General features: G+C 43.8%; 1 protein-coding gene across 1 annotated transcript in view; it reads right to left on the bottom strand.

The window, feature by feature from the left end:
• Positions 1-14,900: 14,900 nt before the first annotated feature.
• The window catches only part of cog6 (component of oligomeric golgi complex 6), a 24,239-nt gene continuing 15,929 nt past the window's right edge, over positions 14,901-23,210 (bottom strand). Inside the window, exons 13-19 of the mRNA XM_053423404.1 lie at positions 22,179-22,296; positions 21,200-21,331; positions 20,448-20,615; positions 19,805-19,912; positions 17,655-17,708; positions 17,457-17,536; positions 14,901-15,387 (exon numbers count right to left, since the gene is read on the bottom strand). Of these exons, the coding sequence (XP_053279379.1) occupies positions 15,240-15,387; positions 17,457-17,536; positions 17,655-17,708; positions 19,805-19,912; positions 20,448-20,615; positions 21,200-21,331; positions 22,179-22,296 (808 nt within the window). The 3' untranslated portion in view covers positions 14,901-15,239. The remainder of the gene's footprint in view (positions 15,388-17,456; positions 17,537-17,654; positions 17,709-19,804; positions 19,913-20,447; positions 20,616-21,199; positions 21,332-22,178; positions 22,297-23,210) is intronic.

Raw genomic sequence — 23,210 nt, 5'->3', positions numbered from 1 at the left:
CACTGGGATGTGCGGCTGTCTCTCCAGGCCCTGACTGGGAGGGAGCACCTCTGCGTCTCCAAGGTGACACAAATCCCACTCACCAGCCGCCGACGAGAGGAGAACTCGTTCCAAGACGAGACACCGAGGATTAAGAGGAAAAGCAAAGACCCTCTCGCTCTCTGCCAAAAGAAATGAATCCGTTGAAGAAAATTTGCTTTAATCCAGTATCCAGACATTATAATAAGCTCCAGATTATATTTTTCCCACCATTGTAGAGAAATTGTGATTAGTCTTTGACTGGAGCCGGGGGGGGGAAGCCTTAACTTTGCCCTAAACTGTGATTTACATTCAGTAATCCCGTTTTGCAACCGGGAGCCGATCGAATTCAACGGGAGCTCGTCAGGTGGACGGCCGCGAGCATTCCTCTGTTTTTCCTAGACAATGGGATTATGGGATATAGACGGTGAGCTAGGCAGCGTTGAGTATAGAGAGAATGACCTGTCTCTCATTAGTGAGACGGGGAGGGGATGGCAATTACCGCTCAACTCCTACAGGGAAAACACCTCCGGGAGGGATTTGTTAGGCGTGTGATACACTGTACGTAAATGTGACACCTTTTCCTCGTGTGAGAGACAGTAGGTGTGTGGACTGTACGCTCACTCACGAGGATCTAGAGTCTTACAAAAACCTGAATTTCACTTCTTAAGTTGAGATGGTACCAGTGACAAACAAGTTTATCCAGAAGATTCCACAGACGCCATGTCTCCAATTCCTCCCACTGTCCAGAAAATGAAGCCAAAATATCTAGAAAATACTAAATGTCATTTGGAGCCAGAGTCTGTGCAGCAGCGTTCAGGGGCTGATACACAAGCTCCACCAATCTGCTGTCAATCGTGACTTTCCAGCCTGTTCCTGTCCCATCCACTAACATGCGGGAGCCATGGTTTATGAACTATCCTGCAGCTAGCCACCGGGGGGCGATCAAGGCACCTTGGCTTCACTTTTGGGTAGATTTAATGTCGTCCATCTTCATATACTTCATAAACCTAGACAGTGGTTAATTTAATTTATGGCAAAACTGTCTAGGTCCCTTTTGCTGTGTTTGTTTCCTATCGAGAAATATTAAGAAATAAATCTCATATATAAGACTATGTATAAATAAGACTCTATATACATATATAAGACTTTCAGATGACTGAGGCACAAGCAGAACAATCTGTGCTTTCATTTGCATTCAAACCCCTTCCCTCTCACATGGAGACGCCATGATGGAACTGGATTGCAGACATAATTATGGTTTCAAGGGACCTCGTACGCCCTCGTACATATAGAACATTTCAAGGGAACATTTCAAAGCACAGCACACACACACACACACACACATTACTCTTCATATACTGTTTCCAACCAAAGTGCTGTGATGGTTGAGTGGTGGAGCATTTACTGCATGTCTGTGGAAAAGCAACATACAAATAGAACATGTTCATCTTTTGAAAGGGACTAAGTAGAGACACAGCCTCAGGGCAGCTACTTCCTGCACAACCGTGGGTTTGTATTCAGAGTCTTCAGTCACAGCATCACTCAAGATATTATTTGATTGTTTATGGGATTTAAATGTGTTAAATGTTGGGATATGAGGACTTGGCTGTTAACATATAGGATTATGAACATTTTTGTGAGTCCACTGCGGTAAGCACATGTTTTTTGTTCAAGGCACTTAAACATCCGAGCTTTGACATATAAAACGCTCTAGCATCGTGTTGTCTTTCCAAGTTGTGGATCTTTGTAGACGTCCTCTAAACCTATGAAATCCTTAGATGTTTGTAATCTTCCAGTTTCTCGCCTGTCACCTGTTAAAAACGTCATCCTGCCGAAATGCTCAGATGGGCTCACGCAGTCATTTTCCAGACTTTAGACCGGGGGGGGGGGGGGGGGGAGGAGGTCCTCAGCAACTGACATGGACATTTGCGTTCTCACATACAGCCCCTGTTGAAAACTTCTAGAAAATGTCCAGGCTGTTTAAAGTGTCCTTAATTCTCAAGGACATGTTAAGTTACCTGTTCTCACTGAGGAACGTGTGTAAACATCTGTTATTACAATATTTTACTGAATTAAATACCATTTCAATATGTGCTTGAATTATACATATTATGTATGAGCATAGCACAGGTTCTGAAACTGTCCCCGGACAAATTTATCAAATTGAATCCAAATCGGATTAAAACTCCCTGAGTTATTGCATGTGACAGACAGATGACACGGATTACAACTGAGCAAACCACAGCAATAAAACTAAAAGTCCATAAATTTCCTAAATTATGAGCTAAACAACTTATAGGCAATTTACTGGCAGAGAAAACAATGTTTCTTAGATACTGCACAGAGAGGCCACTGTTAATAGGATTTTTTTTGCTTTTACTTTATGGTCCCTTGTTGACATCCTGTGCTCATGTGTGTGTGTGAGTTTTTTTTTTTCCAGTCCAACAGATGAGAATAAAATGTCACTTTTGGTTTCGGTTTCAAACGAGTGGCACAGATAGACGTCTCACCCACCACTTCCGTCCCCCATTGAACTCGGCTGTACACTCTCATGTGTTACTGACACACACACACAACACTGATCGTGAAAGATTTCATTCTATTGTGCACAGAAGAGAAGATAATAAGCTGTGAAATCTATGAAACATCTCTGCAGAAGATGAGCTCCTTGCTCAAGAGCACATCAGACATTAGTGTTACTCATACAAAACGTGTGCAGAGCGGCCGTGCATGTGTGTGTGCGTGTGTGTGTGTGTGTGTTGAGGGAGAAGCCGATTCACTGTTGCTAATGACTGCCTTCCCATGAGCTTAATCAAAGATTTGTACATTTAATTGCCGTCAAGTCAGCGCTCGCCACCTGCCACGTCTTGTCACACATGTGCTCTCCCCCTCTCTGGGAGCCTTTCCAGCTCCATCTATCATCCCTGGCTGAAGGCTGAGACAACACAGCCTGCTGGGCAACCTGCACTCAGCCGTCCAGCAGGGCCCCGCCAGGCCTGCGCAGCACGGACCCAGAGAGCCGGCTCGGCGCGGCGGGAGGCCTCTCAGCACCTGGGCCTTCCACCGCCGAGCCGCTCCTCGCCTTATTAGAAACAGACCTGCCTTCGAACTGACACCGAGCGAAGCCGCGGAGGTTTGTGTTTGCGTTTTGCTCCCTCACAGGAGGCGTTCACACGGCCACATGCAACCAGGCCGTGACACGGGATACATATCAAAGCTCCTCTTCAGACCTCACCCTCACTCCCACGCTAACCGCACTCGCCGTGTGTGAGAATCGGTGGTCGGGCTTTGTCCCTCGACGCAGCCCGGGCTGGAATGTGGAGACTGATCTGTTATCAGTCTCTGCTTGTTTTCCCAGCTGATGCCCACAGGCCCGGTGTAACGCAGCCTCACTCTTGCACGGGGATCTGTCAGGACTGCACGCTAATGCCTCTCACCTTCGGATTTGTGGGGCTATTACAGTTTGCATGACAGACATTATGAGTCCCCAGGGGCCCGAGCCTCCCAGGGAACGACAATGCACAACACAGTAATGCAGCATCAGGTGGATTTTGAAAGAGTGGGAGGCTCGTGCTCCATGTGCACGCTGACAGACAGGATCCAGGGAGTGTGGGGGCTGATTTACGGCCTGACGGTCATAAGTGGTGGTTTGATGAGTACCTCATTACTAATCCATGCGGTGATGGTGATGGCAAATGGACGTGGTACCTTAAATACCCTTATACAACAACCACAACTCAAAAAATATTATAACTGTCTGTAACAAATGACCATGTCATTGTTAAAAGATATTTATGGAGGGGTGAAAGAGGTCAGTGCTCAGGGGAACAGGGAGTTTATAATGAATCTGACCTTCTATTACAACTAAACTGCAGAATGATCCAAAAGTATTACGTAATAAAAAAGTATTCTTATATTTAGCAATCAAATCCTGCAGCACCCGCAGGTTCGATTCCGACCCAGCCCCTTTGCTTCATGTCCCCCCTGCTCGCTCCCCCTATTAATAAAAGTTTCATGCCCAAAAATATCTCATGTTATAAACAGTTATACTTATTATAAGACCTTGAGATACTTGAGAAAATGCTCATACTATTAATAAATAATACTAATGAGCCGTGAATAGTTAAAGTTTTATTTTGAAAAGTTCTCATCTAGTATTTTCTACAATACATGGACAGTTTGACCTTTAAGAGTTTTTTTTGTGATATAATTATCTAATTTGCATAGATTAAGATAGAATCAATAAACTTTATATATATTTTAATGCCATTACCCAGACATATCATCGCTTTTGGATTATTTACTTGCTAATTTAGAGACCGAAGCCATGAGGAGAAAAGAACACGTCTCTGGTGAGACACTGATCTCACACCAGCAGTTCACACACAGTACAGCGGTGGGTGGTGGCTCAGGTGTTACAGTTAATCCAATGTTATACTCATCCTCCAAAGTTCACTAATTATCTCACACGATAGCTCCGGGCGAGACGGAGGAAAACAGGCCTGACCGGTACAGTGGGACTCGGATTGAATGGATTCTGACAAGTCTGAACAAGACCCTGTGTAGCTGGCGTCTCCCGGGGCCGACGCAGCCGCATGCAAGGTGTGAGGCCGACCTGTTCCCATGGGCGCCGGGGCCAGGGAGCAGGTGGAGCACCCGGCTCCCTCTTCCACTCCCTGAGCTCATCAGCCGCTCTTTTCACCGTCTACAGAGGAAACATGACTCGGCCTCCACAGAAGCTCAACCGACGGGTTATTACAACCAACGGGTTTTATCGAAGGAGTTTCGAGGACAAGTCAAACGTGTTGTGTCCGATTAAAGAAAGATATTAATATGTCGATATCACTTTAAAAAAAAACACTTTTTGAAATGAATGATCACTTTCAAACCTACTTTGAACAATGTTTCTTCCTCCTGAAGTTTACAATATCAAATCTGAGCTTGTAAAAGAATAAATAAAAGACGAATTAATCCTTAAGAGAATCCTCTGTTGCTTCGCAGATGCCAAGCTGAGTGGTAATAGAGGATTCTTGAGATGAAATTTGGTCCTGTAGCAACTCTACAATTGAGCAAATACATTGCATAACTTGACATCTCTTCAAAGTAAAAGAAAATATAAGTAAAGTTCAGAACTTTTTTGTGGTTGAATGTTTGAAGTGCGCAGGAGCTGTTGGCTACTGAATTCCAAAAATGGTGAAAATATAAAGTTAAATAAAGATGAAGAAACTGAAAAGTATAGTGTGATTTTTGTCTTTATTAAATAGCTTAGGAAAGAGAAAAACATTTTCACTTTCTCCACTTCAATTTTAACCAAATCAAACACATGATCGGCTGTTTGACATGATCTCCTTTTGACTAATGTAAGAACTCAAGTCAAAGCCTGACTCCTTGAAGCAGCATGTAATCTACCTTCCTGAAAATAGCAGTAACAGCTCTTAGTGGAGTCAAAAGATCTCCTCACACACGTCATGAAGTGGATCCACCAGGTGAACCCAAACTGGGATCCACCTCCTCGGCTTCCTTCACAGTTCACTGACGCAGCGACCGCAGACACTGATGATGATTACATTGAATCCTGTCGTTGTGTAACGCAGCACATTCCTGCTCCTGATTCACTTGACTCAGGACGTTCCTCCATCTTTGAAGCTGCCCACAAACCCCCCAGTTCGAATGTGGCACCAGCAGAGAGCGGGGCTCGACCATATGGCTTCACATCAGGGAATCCGAAAAAAAAAAAAAAAAAATAGATAGAGTTCACGATCCCTCTCATATCGTGACAGCAGATGCAATCCGAGTGGTCTGTTTCACTGACTCACATGTTCGAGGCCCACCCACGTATGAGAGCTAAAATCACACACTGTTTCCAGGACAACCATAATTCATACCTTCAAAACAACTTTTTCTTTCATCTCGCACACACACACACAAAAAAGAGAGAGAAGAAGAAGAAATTAGAAACTGTAGCTTCTGGACTCACAATGTCAAATAATGTGGATTTATTTGCTAAATAATCACAACACAGAGATCGTGTTCCCGTCTTAGGGAGGAATAAACTTTGCCCAAAAAGAAACAAGGCTTGTGAGGAACCAGATCTTTTCGATTCGTTGGCACGCTGCTTACAGATGTGGGCAAAGGCAAAAACAGCATCGAGAAAATCCACATCAATCACAGTGGTGGACAAGTGGAAAAGGGTTTTGTGAAAGCCCGATCCCTTCCATTCTTGAATTTTTATCTAACTTCCTACCGCGATTTCCTACTTCGGGGTCAAACGCAGCTTCCTACTTCTTGATCGCCGCGGAGCGTTTCATTCGTCAGGGCCGAGATATCACTTAAGAGAAAGTCGGGACCTTTGGGGCGTTTGAATGGAAGGAAGTGGCTGGAGAGTTTACCCTCCATGCCAGTCATTCCAAAATAACACCCCGTCCCTGCTCCCCCTGTGCTCAGGTTAAATACCAAAGCTTTTTGTTGTACTTCCATTATTTGAAAGCGACTATTTAAAAAAAAAAGAAATTGGCATTGTATGGAAAGTTTTCAGATCTCTCTCTCTCTCTTTCTCTCTCTCCTCCCCTCCTCAGTGAAAACAGGGCCCGGTGAAAAACTGGCCCCGGCTCCAGCCCCCGGCTTGTTGGGACAGCTGCTCAGATGATCTGGGCTCTCTGCAGGTTCCATGATTCATTTTCTGAGTCAACATCACGAACTCGAGCCCCGGCTCCTCGACACGCTCGTGATTCACGGGCAGATTTGTAAATTTGAATAGTAGCCCGACTTTGTGTGTGTTTATCTCACACGCGTCGGAAAGAAATGTTTTGTTTTGTTTTACACTGAGATATTAAGAGGGGGGAAACGGCTGCTGAGGTGATTTTTCACTTCAGATACAAAGTTAATAATTTTCCTTGGATGGTTTTGTTTGTTAAAGGACATCACGGATCGCACAATTAATTATTTGTTTCTGTTGCATGCACACTTTTTGATTTGTATGTGTAAATCAACAACACAGCAGTAAACGACAGCAGGCGGAGACACCACAAAATGTAATGTTTCAGACACGTTTTAAATCCCGTATTTGGTATAAACTTTATTAATACAAGCTTCTATTCTCTCTTTTAATAATTAGAGTGTTAATTGCTACTTCAACGGCTTCACACTAACACAAACACTAGTTATTCAAATTTTAATCTCCACTTATCTCTGCTCAAATAAAAGAAACCGGTTTTAGAGCTTTTCAGCAGAGTCACGCCGCAGAGTTCCTTTTTCCACACTTCTCATTTCCATGATACTGTTAAACCCTGTGACGCGTTTACTCAGTTTTCCATTAAAAACAAAGCAGAACTGATCTAACACCTGATTAACAGCACTGGGCTCCCTCGTGGAAGCTGCTCGCCAAAGCGCTGAAACGTTAAACCTTTTACTGGAGCAAAATATTTACATATTTGTATAATGACGCAGAAGAATGCGCTCTGTGGTGTGAGAAGCACACACGTCTTTTTGTGTTTTCAGACAGGGCTTTACCAGAAATCTTCCAGTCACACCCATGTGATGTGGGAACCTACGTGCGCAGGTTCCATTGTGGCCGCTCTGGATCGCTCTGGTTCTGCTCGTCACCCTGGACCGAGTTAGCCGCCCATCTTTCAGCCGGTACCTCCCTTATACCAGTCTGGCATGGAGAAGAGTGTGTGGGCTGGGATGGATTAATGATGTCAGGCCAGCAGTTCTGTCACTGCCACTCCCAGTCTGCGTATAAAGCCACTAATCACCAATCTACCTTGTGCAGACAACCTACCGGGTTCCCTGCTCATGCTAAATATTATTGTTGTGAGTTGTAGGTCGAGTGACTCACACTTTCCATTGACAGCTTACTCATTCAGCTGCTACAATGGGAAGGAGTGGCGTTCTGCTGACACAGTGGCACACACATTCCCACACACTTCCCCATATTCAACTGTACTCTATGCTCCCTTTAAAGCAGCGCGGGGGCCTTTCTGAAAACTCTGCCCGTGACTAATGAACCTTAGCACCACCCTGTGGCCTACAGTAAATAACGCTTTAAAAGTTAACTTGCAATTCAAAGACAAGTCATTTGGAAAATGAAAATGAAAATCTAGTGATAATGATGCCTGTCACAGTGTTTCCTGCATAATTTAATCAATCTATGGCAATAATGGGGGTGCGGGCAAAACAAAGGTCCCTCTCACGCACAACAGATTCCAAGTGACGGGTCCAAAGGGTTAAATCTTCCCCGAAGAATTGGGACAGCCCTTCAAGAGGCCGTTACATCCTCAGCAGCTGTCGTGAAAGGGGGTGCGACATGAAATGATGTGAAAATATGGGATTATCGTGCCAAATAAAAAGGATCACTAGTATGCTAACGCTAGCATGCTCGCAATATTTTCTTTTAAGGTTGTTAAAGTGACCGTAATACATTGAAATGATATCAAACTAAGATATTACAATAAAAGATATTACAAAAAGCCCCTTAGCCCTACCCCTCCGTCCCTACAGGTATTGGGACGCCCTGCCCCCGAGACTTGAACTTGCAAAACAAAAGGGGACGGGCTAAGAGCTAAGGGCAGAGGGGTGAAATGGGATTGGGTCAACGTTGGTTTCTGTCATTTCTGGTAGTTCTTATTACACTGATGCTCGAGGGATTATGTTTCTTGTAAGAGTGGTTTCAACTTGTAAATTGGGCTAAACATCACGATTGGCAGACGGAACTTCGATACCCCTGCCAGTCCAAGATGGCCGCACCCGAATCGTGGATATTTTGGCTTCATTCTTGTACAGTGGGAAAATATGCGTCGTCCACCTTTTAGCTGTTGTTTTTAGCTTGTTCTGAAACTTCGAGTTAATGCTCTGGTGTGTGTGTGTGTGTGTGTGTGTGTGTATACGTGCGTGTGCACCACGACCCTCTGTCACTGGTTAAGCTTTCTCGGTGCGTGTGTGTGTTCGAGTGCACACTATGGGGAGTAAGCATACTCACTTCACGTGGTTCGGAAGGTGAAGGGCTATTAGGGGAAAGGTGAGCGTGGGACTGCTGCTCTGGGTTACTCAGTAACTGGGGCTCTCTCCTTCCCCTCTCAGGCCTCTAGTGCCGTTTCTGCGCAACCAACCTGACACCTCCCACCTCCAGCCACACATATACAAACACACACACACACACGACAACTGTATCACTGTGTTCTCCCTTTTCTTACGTTCCTTCTGCAAAACAAGAAGAACTATTCAAACAACACAAATAAGAAGACGTGAAATTAATGATGTACCGTGAACTCACCATCTGCGACAGCTGCCGCCTCAAAGCTGTTTTAAAGGACATTTTAGGCAACTCCGAAATTGGGTGTGTGAAAGCTTCTTGTCCTGGTATCTAAATAATTTGCCTTCAGAAGGTTTTGAGCAGATATTTTTCAAACAACATTTAACCCAAAATTTGTTCACGTGACAAAAATATCTAGAAAAACGAAAATGACATCAAACGCTAAAATGTCGACGGTCCGTCACAAACCAGAGGAGAACATCGTGAGCGTGCTCAGTGAGCTGGTTCTCCTCCGGCACTGGTAACTTCAAACCCTAAAACAATAGTAGCTCAACGTTTTTTATTTGTATCTTTGCAGATAGTTATTTGATTCTTCACCTTTATCCCAAACCTTTCTGGAAAAAGTGCTGTGATATATCATCGTTTGACCAAATGCTGCGATTTAAAGAATCTGCCGTTTGGAAGGCGTTTGTAAAATTCTCTAATTTAGTGACTTAATTTGCCGTTTGCGTTTTGACAAGAGGCTCAAACAAGAGGAAAACTTTTTTGGGGAAAAATGTCCCCATAAGTGTGGAGGGGGCATGACAGGATAAATGTTTTACACAGCAATTAACACAGCGGATTTGAGTTAAAGACAATAAAATGGTCGTATCTGTTTGGATACCGCTCAAATTCAAACTAAAACTACAGTGATGGAGCATAGACACGGTGCAGATGTTGCCAGCTGTGACTGGATCGGAGCCCCTGCACCCTTGCGTCACCATCCGGGCATCACAGCTTCAAAAACACAGCCGTACCGTGCAGCCCCTGCTTTGTGCTCACAGCCATGTTTTGTTTACCGTCCCTGAGCGAGGACACATGAAAGTGGGGTGACTGAGTCGTTGGCCATGACCCTGGTGACAAGAGCAACTCCTGTCCATATAATCACTGGCCTTCTTCCTCTCACACACACACACACACACACACACAACACGGCCCTGTTCTTTCGCCTCGCGATGGGAGTCACGGGACTTTGCTTTGAAGAAGCCCAAAGCCCGGCCACGCTCGGACCAATGAAAGCGGAGACAGTGATCTGCGTGTGAGTAATGATTGACAGCATGTCGGATTACTCAGAGGAATTAGTCACGGTGAATTTGTTCTTGTTCTCAAGATTGTGTTGGTGTGAATAGGTCTGTCTGTCTCTCAGGTTTAAGGGTTCGGTCGTGTGCCGGTGGAGAACACTGTGATCCTGAAAGTTTGGCCCGGAAGAGAAGAAAAAGTTCAACATCTAAATCTAATCCAAAAGAAAAGTAAACATCACTGACCAGCACTGTGTTTCAATAAATCTCGATCATATTCTGAAAAATGTTACACAGATTTTGTAAAAGATTTCATGTTCACGCAAGGGAAATCAACGAGAGGTCTTCAACAAGTGACTGAAATCCCAAAACAACCACCACAGGACCCACGCGTTAGTGACACAATTCAGAAACGAGAACACAAAGTGATCGTATCAGCAAAAAGCAACACGCTGCAGCCGGGGAGGAAAAAAGCTTTCACAATGAAGTATCGCAGCCACATGCAACACTGTACCAGCATTCTGGGGCACCGTCGGGGGGTCCGACCTTTTCCAACAGTGCGAGGGCAGAGCAGCTTCGTCATTGGCTAATCTTTGGCCGGGAGGGAGCCAGTCATCTCTGCTCGCTCCCCTAATCCCACAACTATCCAAACACGGTGCCGCTAACGTCTCTGATATGCTTTGTTTACCAGGCCACCTGGACGTGCATCTGGTCGGCCGGGGAGAGTGCTCGTCAATAGCGGTGTCAGATGGACGTGCATTAATAACTCTGATTATGTGTCAAAATCACCAGCAGCAAATGTTGGGTTTTAATTTTTTTTTTGGGGGGGTGTGAGGCAGTTATGGAAGTTTCACGAGCCCCCGTGTCGCTGCTGCTGCACGGAATGAAATGCTGATTAAAAAAACGAAGGGAGCGGAGGAGAATCAAGAGAAGAAAAGTAATTAGTGTGCACTTGTGTTTCAGGTCAGTACTTCGCAGTGACTCTCTTCCTGCGCTAATAGACAAATTGCATAATAGCCTCCAGAGAGAGAGAGAGAGAGAGAGAGAGAGAGAGAGAGAGAGAGAGAGAGAGAGAGAGAGAGAGAGAGAGAGAGGGGTCTGACGTCAGGAAGCAAAAGCAACGTGGAGAGATAATTAGAAAAGGCGCTGATATGAGCAGGGAGATATTTCACCTTCATAAAAAGACGGATGAATATTGCTTGTGCTTGAAGCATGGAGAGCATATTACATAACTAATGTCTTATGCTTTCTAACGGGCGTAATAAAACCAATGTTAAACATGAGGGAGACGGACGAGTGGCTTAATAATTTTTAAAAAATTGGCTGACGTGATCAAATTCCAAAACAGAGGATTCTCCAAGTATTGACTGAGATGATGATAACTTCATTTTAACTCCATTTTAACTCCATTTCCAGGGATAAACACATCCCTGTGTCGGAGAGAGGGTTTATGTTGAATATTTAACAAAGGGGGGGGGGGGGGGGCGTGATGCAAGCGTCTATAATCTGCCAGTACAGCACGGTTTGTGAGACGAAGAGCCCAATCCACACAGATAGCACATTCACACTGTACACATAACAGTGTTCTCAGGCTGACTTCCTGCTTCCTATTGAACAGGACGTTGTGTGTACAGGGACGGATCTCAGACGTGTGGACATTTAGCCTCAGTTGTCCTCAACAGCACCAGAGCCCCCCCCCCCCCCCAGCTTGGAGCTCTACAACCTCCTGAGCTCAGCTGAAATGTCAGTTTTTTTGACCTGGGATCTGACCAGCAAACTTCTAAATCAACAACCTGATGTCGGGCTTTTAATGTCCCCAGATCAGATCATGCCGTTTTATATGCTGCCGTACATCCTCTCTTCATCCTCTTGGTCACAGTCGTCTGCTGGAGAACTGATAATCTAGAACTGCAGACTCATGTCTACCACAACTAAAGACTTTATAACTGTGGAAATATGCCTTTGATCCGGAGGTGGACGTTTGCCAGAAGCTGATGAAACAGATTTAAAAGTGACCAGACAGTCAAAAGTGGTCATGTGCTCGAGTCCCATTCAAAATCTAGTCACATGTATTAGATTGTTAGATACGTTGAGACTTGATAAGAAATACTTCCACTAACATTTCACTCACCTTAAAGAACTTACAGAAACCAGTTGACAAATAACCATGAAAAGACAATTTTTTATGCTGGCACATCTTTTGGAATCTTTTCTTTTCTAATCTATCTCAATAAAAATGTAATTTAAATTTGAATCTGTGCTATTTGTAGCATCAAATAGCACCACATACCTAATTTAATACCTAATTTTGAGCTCTTGAACATACAGTAAATCAATGTGATAAGAACTTTGTGCTTTCGGGACATCACACAACATTTAGCATTAAAAGCCGAGGACAAGAACAGCACTACTGTGTTGGGACACACAACCCTCCTCAGGACTCGTTAGCAAATCCTACTTCGAAACCGCCGATGAGTCATTTCCAAACGAGAACACAACACACAACATTTCTCAGAGAAAAAAACGCGAACACAGAGCAACAGCGGTGCAGGAGGCACAGCGGTAAGACATGCGATGGCCACACTCGTTCATTTGACTCAGTTTGTGCTGAGGCGATAGATAAGACACAAGCTGTCAGCTGTGGATCAACGTTTACCACCAGCCACTGGAGTGCAAGAAGGTGGTGGGGGGGGGAGAACTCAATACTGCAGCTATTGTCCTTTAACCCAGATTCCAGCTGGTCTCATGCTCCAGCAGGCAGACGCTCGGTGACCGCTGTCATGTGGAGCGAATGATGGGATGACTGTTTGCCACCCTGCTCCTCGCTACCTGCCTCTAAGTGGCGGCTCCATCACCTCCAGCATCTGCCGAGTCATTAATACAGACACGGGCAGGAAAAAGCCCTCACGTGCAGGAGGCCGACATGGATTCACACACAGACACACACCTGATGAGTGTGTGTGTGTGGCCTGCATTTATTGTCGTATAGGAAGAGTGTGTTGTTACTCGATGATCCTGCCTTTCCAAACATCACCTCCCTCTCTGCCAAAGAGCGCTGACTGAAAACACTCAAGAATCCGCATCAGGCCGGAGCCAAGCAGAACTGGAGGAGAGAGCGCCGGTCTATTTAAAGGATGAACGAGCGCCGTCCAGATGCTGAACTTTGTGGAATTCCATTTATTCCCAGTACTCAATGTCCCGGCCAATGATATCCGAGTAACATCCGGTGAGCTGGGGGAAATCCTGGGACTCGGAGCTGGCAGCGCTGCACAGATCAGGCCCGCTGCCATGACCCTTGATGTCATGAAGCAGAAATGAAATGCCGCTTCTCAGGCCTGAGACCAGCTACAACAGATAGGACCAGTATTCATTTATCTGAACTGGCTTTACTGGGAATTAAACGGGGTCAGCGAGAGTCAGATTTTCACTGATGTGATTCCATCAGCATGTTGCAACTGTCCCAATTATTTTCTTGAAAGAAATAGAAAAAAACACAACAGGGATTTACTGTTCATTTCATCACTGGATGTTCATTTAGGGACATTTTAAATATAATTGTCTGTATTTTAATGTGTGGAACTATATATTTTGAATTAATATGATAAAGCTAGTTTATCTTTGTGAAATTAAAGCCTTTTAAGGTTTTTTTTAATACTTTAAATTGAAAAATATGTCAATTACCACTAAATAGTTTAAATAAAAGTTGATATGATCCAAAACTTCAGAAGATGAGGTGTATTAGGTATAAAACACATCACACAGTAAGGCAGCAGAAGTCTGGAAAGAAAGAGAATCAACATTCTCCTGTTTTGGATTGAAATCATGATCATAGGTTTTTTTTCTTTTCATTAGAATTTCCTTAAAACAAACTTTATCTCTATACTCGAATGTATCAGCAGTGAACCTTAACCTTCCAATCTGTGCAGCCATGAGGGACAAAAATAACATTTACTTCCTGTGGCGAGGCAAATTCACGTGCGGTTCAACTTTGGTGAACTTTGTCGCACGCTTTGCGTTTGCATGTGTGTGACCGTGCCCTCACTCTGCATCACATGGGGTAATGCTGAAGCCGTGATTGGCTGAGGGAGAAAGAAAAGATAATGCGGCACATTAGGGATGATTTAGATTCTTAAGGAGAACGTACGAGGGCTCGTTTTGATGCAGCTGATGTCCCTAATTAAAATGCAGCAGAATGGTTGCCAGTTAGAAATGAGATGTTGTGGTAACAGTGAAGAAAAACACCCCCCCCCCCCCCCCCCCTCCTTCCCCCTGAAACACCATACCAGTTTTTAAAATGGGCCAACAATCCATTTACAAGACAGAATTTATGGTTAAATCCAGCCTCATGACAGTCTTGTTTTCACATCTTAGTCAGCACGGTAGACATTGTTTAAAAAGCCAAGCGAGATGCTAAGACAGACTTTCCATTTCATCCCCGACAGCTCAGAACAGTTGAGAGTAAAAATAAACACGACTTTTGTGCTGAAGCTCCTGAGGTCCGTCTTGGCATCGCGGAGGAATTCTTCCTGACCACTTAAGTGTGCAGGAAAAAAAAGAAAAAGGCGAGCCTCTTTGGTTCAACGTATTCTTTTGTTTTATGTCATTGTCAATACTTTCAATCAAATAAAATAAAATGTTTTGTACAATCAGGGAAACCAAACAGGGAACACGATGTGAAAACCAACAGAAAGGAGGAGACAACAAGCTGACTGCCTGCAGCGGTCAAAGTAGAAAGGATCATACAGACACGTGTAAATGTTCTTTCCTCGTGTCTCTCTCTCTGAGGTCAGCGACCCACATCCCACATTTCCCACAAAGAACCCCACCTTAACAACTACTACGTGTGTTATTATACTGTACAAGTACAAATACCCTGCGGGCCATCCGGCGCTGGGGCTCGCCCGCTGCTCTCAGGACAGCAGAGTCTGAACCTGCTGAGGCGATCTGGGCACCAGGGTCTCCGGGTCTTTGTAGGCATTAGCCGGGCCGGTCAGTGCTGTGTAAACCTCCCCGTAGGCTCTGCACACCAGCTCTGTTGACTGACGGAAAATCTGCTCCCTGCACAAACAGATAAAACTCCTCAGATTCTGTTGCTTGACACTCACAAAAACAAAGTAGTGAACAGGCCTTTTTTTTTTTTTTTTTCAATTCCACCGTTTCCAGCCTTTAATCAGTCAAGCAGAGCTGTACTGTAATTAGTCCAGAGCTGAAATAAATCAGTCATGAGTGAGAATTTGTCCTAATTACTGTTTTGCTCAGTGACCAGTGTGTGCCCCTGCAGAGTTAAAACAAAGAGTGGCAGTATGTGTTGCACACTGCCCTCTATGGCCACAGTGTGCAGCACTGACTGAGCATCATCAGGTTTCCCATTTATCAACCGAAACATCTTTAAATCAGCTTTAACTTGTAAAGTTTATAAATATTATTGAATACTAACGTTTGTGTTCATGTAGCACTTCTCAAAACAGTAACAAAGACCTTCACTGATAAAAACACATTAAAATACAAGTATAAATAACCTTTAAATAAATAAAAACACAGTCATTATAGAATAAAAAATTATAAATATATGACAGAAATTTAAACATGACTAGAATAGGATAAAATTAGGGGCGTGGTCGCATACAAGTACGTTTTAGGCTCTGATTTAAAGGACTCAGCCGGTCGCATTTTCTAAGGCAAGTTGTTCCATAGCGTCCCAGTCTGAAGCCGAGAATCTGGAACCGTTAAAAGCCGCTGCCACAGGATCTCAAGGTGCGAGCGGTACAGGGATAATAGAACCACAATATATTGAGGAGTCAGACCATAAAAAGTGCTTTGTAAGTAATAAAAAGAGGCGTAAAATCTATTCTAAAACGAACTGGAAGCCGGTGTAAAGCGGCTGAACCCGGGGTGATGTGTTCCAACCTCTTCACTCTGGTTACAAGCCTGGCACCCGAGTTGTGCACTGTCTGGAGACGCTCTTCAGATTTTAGATTTAGGCATGAAAAGCTGTTGCAGTAATCCAAGCAAGATTTTAAATATAAGAATTTGCTGCTTTGACTGACTTTACATCGTAGTAAATTAAATGTATGCATTTTGGCCTCAGACAAGTTACGACATTTGTCACTTGGTGCAAATATCGTGACACAAACTGCTTTTGGGCTAATGTTTGAAAAAAATGGAAATATTGTTATTTCTTCAATATTTACCTTAACTTATTAGTGTATTTTGCATTTGAAGGATATGAGGATGTGACTATTCTGTGCAGGTGGAGGATGAAACTGTCGGAACAGAGGAACTCGGTGAAAGGACTCAGCGACGCTGCGAGAGCGCCACAGTTGAATCCCACTCAGGCTCTCGAGATCCATATTTTTAATTGGCCCACAGAGAACAAAGACGCACAGAGCTGTGTGTAACACCTTACTCAGCGGCAAGTGCACTAACACAAAATTTGAAACGAAGGGAGTCTTAGAGTTCAGTCCCATTATTTGTGCACTCCGGGGGTATTTTCGGACGCCGCAGGGTGTTTTTGTGTGTTCAGGTGAGCCGGAGAAGCAGACGTGAGAGAGAGAGAGAGAGAGAGAGAAAAAGACAAAGAGGAGGAATGATTTCAGGGAATGAGTGTGAGAGAGAAATGGACCAGAAGATAATTAATGGCGTCCTGCCCATCAGTCCTCCCATGTCCATTAATAGGGAACATTAACCTGAGGTACAGAGTGCTCCTCGGGCCTGCTGTACTTCCCAGTAAACGTGACTCATAGAAAGAGTCCTCCAATGTAGCAGCTGGATTGAGCTAAAAGCATGTGCATTTTCTGATCAGTAAGACAAATACAGCCAGTCCTGCCGACCACTCTCCCAATGTGTCAGTGGCTCTGGCAATTTAGCATCCAAACTCACTGTGCATTTAGCTGAGTGTTTTGTTTGGAATGCAGTAATGATCATATTACATCTGGGAAGCTAATGAACGTTACTGAGCATTACTCAGTCGACGCTGCTGTTCTATTTCGATCACGCTGAACATGCTCTTTACCCCGCTGAAACACATTCGGTAAACATTTAGCACGAGGCCTGGATGCTGCAAATATGCTATTCTTTCCCTGAAACTGGAGACGGAGCCGCTCTCATCAACAGGGACAGGAACTCACTTGATGGCCGCACTGAGCAGGAAGTTGAGCTGCGGCATCACCAGAGTGTCTGGCGACGACAAGTACCGATCAAACTGGACCTGCAGTTGGAGTTATTAGCAGATGATAAGTCAGAGAAACATCATAATTAAGTGACAGGTTATTATTCCCAACCCCCGGAGGAGAGCTTGCTTTCTGAATACATGCGGTGTCACTCACCATGGCTGCTTTCACAGATGAGCTGTCCATACTGGGGAGGAGGGACAGAGGACCCTGGGACAGAGAAGAACATGGGTTCAGATCCTCAGGTGGTCGCGGCCCTTCGCTCTTAATTCATGTCCCCATGCAGAAGTGAGAATATGTCTTCCAGAGTTTATTTTTATACATTGCCCACAGCAGATTGTATAAAAAAAAGGAATGGAGGCAGAAACACAGTGATGCCTGAATGAGTGATGCCGCCTCTGGCCACTTCAGCGATAATAAGGATAATTTATCTTTCTTTGGTTTAGGAGGAAGTTCATAAAAGGGTTTATTAATAAAGAAAAAAACCTAATTGTTTATGGTTTACTCCCTCCAAGCCAAGGCCTGGAAAATGATTCAACAAAGATCTGTATCATAATAAAATGTCACATTTATCTTAATGACTATGTGACACTTCCTTTCTCCTGCTGTGCTACTTAACACAGTAAATGGTTGATTGGTTGGTTTGCATAACAATTCTGATTCCTCCCATGTTGGATTTTTTTTTTTTTCGAGCTCGCTATCCATTGACCTCAGAATCAACAGAGAAACACTTTGGTGAAACTGCTTTTCAAGAAATTAATAACGATATCTATTTAATTGAAGTTTAATGTATAAAGTAAATATAAGGGGTTAGCATACCTTTTGAAAAAACTGGAAAAGATCTTTAAAATGAAATAAGAACCATTTCTCTTTGACCTATAAGTGAGATGTGAGAGTCCCACCCTCCTTTACATAGGTTTGTGATGTGACCAATGATGATCAGCAGGTCAAGTGTCATTCATATCGCTGACGTGCGACACAAACATGTGATGATTTGACCTGGATTTAACTTCCAGTTCAGATCTTCCTATCTGCACATATCTACAATGGCTCTTTGATCTTTTCAGGATAAAGTAAAAAATTCCACACCCACTAACATCTGGCTTTTAAATGTGTTTATCCAGTTTTATTGTTACCTGCTTTACCCTCTGGGTTTTAATTATCTTTAAATGTGTTTCAATGCCCGTCAGTCTTTATGCTTGTATGTGTAAACATGTAATGCACATTTGTCTCGAGGAGAACCTTTGCTTCTAATGTGCTATTTATATTATATCAACTTTCAGTGATAATAAACAAATATCAGTTTTGATTTGTTAAAAAGGAAAATGACCATCCTATATCCTGATATATACTGGAGTGAATACAGTAGATGACTGTCAACAACAGGTACCTTTAAGGCAATTAGCTTGCACTAGCTATCTGGAACGACAACATTAAGTCAGAGTTAAACGCTGGAATTGCCGACATTAAAAAGCAGCAAACACGAAGCAGTGCAAGGGTCAAAGCAACTTCGTAGTGCCTGGAACGGTTTTATGGGGATCTGAGCACATCAACAAACATATTATGAGCCTGCAAACTCATCTGCTAGCCAGCTCGTCTAGTTTCTGATCCGTTCGACTGATACATAGCAGACAATTACAGGGATAAAATGTTGAACAGATTGCGAGAGTAGAGAACGTGGATTCTTGTCAGTCATTGACATCTGGGACGCTGCAGAGTGTCGACAGGCAGACTTAATCTTTTTCTAACAGAAGACTATTTAAGGAAAAAAAAAAAAAAAGTCAGGCCACCCGAGGAGAGAAGTAGTCTGCAGAAGAACGACAGCTCTTGATTGAGCTCAGCATTTAACTGCAGCAACAGCAGCAGGGCGTGGTGTGTCCTGACGTGACCCTGCTCTTTCAAGAGTCACATGCTAAACCACAACTATGGGTCTCAGTCAGCCCAGTGGCAAAGTGTGTTTCAAAGAGGGACGGAGGCTCCAGGGCAGCAGCTCACTCATCTGCACAGCACACGTCTGCACAGGCTAATATATCCTAATAGAAGATAATGTTATCTGCCTCCTTCTGTCCTTTTCTCATCTGAAAATCTAACAGAAATAATATTATGCCCCTCATAAAGACATTGGTCATTCGGTAACCATAGCATCGGCTATTGTAAAGCCCAAACAGGTAGCGTGAATAACACTGATCGCTTTGTGTAGCTGGAAAAAGAACAGAAGAGATGTGCGAGGAAAGAAAATCCACAGTTTTATATAAATTTCCGAGTGAGTGAGTGTCAACATGTGGATTAAGCGCTCAGTGTGAGACCTGTTCAGGGCCGTGCTGCTGGACGCAGCCGTAGATGTAACTGAGTCCGGCTCTGGTCAGCACGTAGGACGCCTGCTCGTTGATCAGAGTGTCAAGGTGGGCCTCGATCTGGAAAACGTGGGAGAGAAAGAGTGGCTTGAAAACCCAGTACGAGCCGGCATTGTGAGCCAATGGTACTTGTGGTTAATGGAGAATCGCTGCGCTATTGATGATGAAACTTGCACAGGAGCTCTCGTGGTACTCAAATACAAAAGACTTGCTAAAAATAGAGGGATAGGTGTCACATATGAGCCCGGACGACAATATGTGACGCACACCCTTTTATGAGACAGCAAATCAAATCTTTGTAATAAAAAATTCGGGCTGTATGGGTTTAAATGAAAGGGAAAAGAATGATTAACGGCTTTTAATGAACAACACCCCTATGGACAGACAATGTAATGACGCCTAGCTCAGCATTCACGTCACGGTTATAACAGCGTTGCATCACTTCGTCTTGTCCCACTAAGGTGTGGCGTGTTATGATTGGATTCGTGCCTTTGACTGATTGTAATCAGACGTATAAAGACATTTCAAACACAGAGAATCTTTCAACCGTGAGATTTTTTTTAATTGTAAATAATTGTTTTGAATTAAGGCGAACCTGGAACTCGAGCATCTCCAGTCTCTTGTCCGTGAACTCGAAGAGAGCCAGGGTCGTCTTCATCACGTACAACGAGTTGACCATGTAGGTAGCCATGTCCGCCGTGCCCAGGTTACTGGCCGACACGGTGCACAGCTGAAGAAGAGGATCCAAGATGCACGAGAGAACCTGGGAAGAGACAAAGTAAGACAGGGCTCAGAGATATCAGTCCCCTTAACATCCCCGCTTGTTTTTCTTAAAGATAAATTAACTTGGGTGTCCGTCCTCCAAAAGCACGATAGCCTTTTATCCAACAGGTCAGGCTCTAGGAACTACCAGAGAACCACAATCAGCTGGTCTAAGATGGCCACCAGGCTAAGAGCAAGTTAGTAAATCATTGACATGCTGTACAAGGGCTTGATTGTGTAAAGCCTTAAAAGTCATCAACAAAATCAATTCAAAACCGAACAGGAAGCCGATGCAACTAGGTCAGAATTATAACGAAGCAGTAATAATCACCGCAGCAGCATTTTGGACCAATTCTAGGTGAAGCAGGAACAACTGAGAGATACTTGTGCACAATAGCATGGACGACGGTGTGCAAGTCCTCAAATGCTCAGGAAGATGTACTCTTTTTTAAATTAACTTATGTAGGAAGAAACTAAACGGAGCAACCTTCCTAATTGATTTATGGCTCAAAGAATCAACAGAAACTGCAATGGATCACAGGATTGTTCCCTCAATCTGATTATATGGTAGAAATGTGTGTTCACCTGAGCAAAGTCAGCCTGACGGGCGTTCAGAGGAACCACCGAGGAGTCGTGGGAGGCCAGCACCTCCCTGAGGAGGGCCAGCGTCTGAGTGAGGGAGGCTGTGGGTCCCAGGTCCGCAGGGGGCAGCTCCACCTGAACGGGGCAGATCAGGGGTTGGGAGGAGAGGGGAAAGGTTCGGTTGCAGAGATCAGTTGAGTGTGTGTGGGCTGCAGTCTTCACACAGACAAGTGCTCCACACAACATTATCAGAGCATTAGAACATGCCTAACGAGCAGCGTGGCAGATCTACAACTGCTCCCTGCTGAGACTCGAAGCCTCAGCTTGTTCAGTCAGTCGAGCTTTTTAATGAAGAGGGTTCTGATTTCATTGGGCCTCTGGATGTACAACACAGGACTGGCCCGGCCACCTTTGTCTACCTAATGCAGCAAATTATGAGAAGGCCGTGTTCCTGGCATTAGCTGGACTTGACAACAAAACCCTGAGGGCCTCCAATTTGATTAACACCGAGCAACGGGGATAATTCTCGTAACTGCTATTGATCAATAAACAGCGAGCATTCAAGGTGGAAGAGCTTGTGCTCGTGCCGAGGGATATTGGGACGGCAATTGTGATTCAGGAATAGCCTTGTTGTGTTTAAGGGTTTGGACACGGTGATGAAACACACAGTGTGCAACGCCGAACTTCTCTTGGCGTTAGGTTTTTAGAGTTTTTAAAGAAAGAATATTGCAAATCATCTCTCGTTTAAAAACCAAGCTTTATCTCTTTCCTTTGGTGATGGTTTTGTTTGTAGATTTCATTATAGGTTCTCAATTTGGGTCTGATTTCTTATTTTTCTTATCAAAGATTTCAAACATTTTCTGTGGGAACACTGAGTCCCTCTGGATAAGAACGATTTTACACTATCAATCCACAAAACAACAAATACAACAACAACAATATTGTGTCATTTCAAATAGAAACCCTCGGACAGACACTGTACCTTGTCCATGAGTCTACTTGCATGGAGGCTCAGGCTGTTGAAAAACATCTTCTTGCTGAGGACGTGCATTTCCTCAATAGTGATGAGCAAAGTAGCCACACTGGTCCCAATTATAGAGCTGGACAAAGATCAAAAGGAGTCAACAAGACGGAACACAGGTTTTATTTGGATAACCAATTTATCTTTTTTTAGATTATTCAACTTATTAATTAAAAGGTCCCAGAGGGTGGAAAGTGAGATTCCCATCTTTTTGATTACAAAGATGCTCTCTGTTATATAAATACTGCTAAATTATCAAAATGCTCGATCCATGCAGAAATGCACAGAGCCTGAATTCAGAAACTGTGCCTTAAAACAGGACTTCTATAAGTTCACCACCCTCAGTGATGCCCCCAGGACCTGGACTCACCATGAAACAGGATTCTGCTGTCTTTATACCAGACCTTTAACTTTTAATGCAACAGTTTCTTATATAATGTTTTCTGATTCACGCTTGGACTGAAACCCAGTTTTAATCATTGAGTCAGAGCTCAGAAGCAATCGCTGCGTCATGGATTTGTCTCAGTAAGTCCACAGAACATACTTCTGGCATCACTTCCATAATTTAAGTCCAAATTTGACCATCTGTTCGGCTCGTTTCAGTGTTAACTGCCCATCACCAGTTGCATTTACTGGTGAGTTTCTCTAATCTACATTAGAGGGCGACAATACGCCCTGTTGTCCTGGTTGTGAATCACTCAGAAAACATATTGTTATTGATATGGAGATTTGTATAAAACACTAGAACAAGAACTTCTTCAATTAAATTTTTATAAAAACAGAGAAGAGCAGCAGGTTCCAGACTCTGCAACAATAGAACGATTGAGCCGAGCTCTAACGGAGAAAGATAAACACTCTGTTGTTTTGTATCTGAGCCCAAAGCCAATGTCATCGATTACAGGAACATGCAGGGTAAAAAAAAAAACAATCAAGGAAATAGTCTCATTGCCTGACTCATTCGGGGGCAACAGTATATTTTGCTCTACAAATTAG

Source organism: Pleuronectes platessa, chromosome 5 (assembly GCF_947347685.1).
Source record: "Pleuronectes platessa chromosome 5, fPlePla1.1, whole genome shotgun sequence".
Classification (NCBI taxonomy): Eukaryota; Metazoa; Chordata; class Actinopteri; order Pleuronectiformes; family Pleuronectidae; genus Pleuronectes; species Pleuronectes platessa.
The sequence above is the reverse complement of the archived record's forward strand: the minus strand, read 5'-3'. Positions and strand labels throughout refer to the sequence as shown.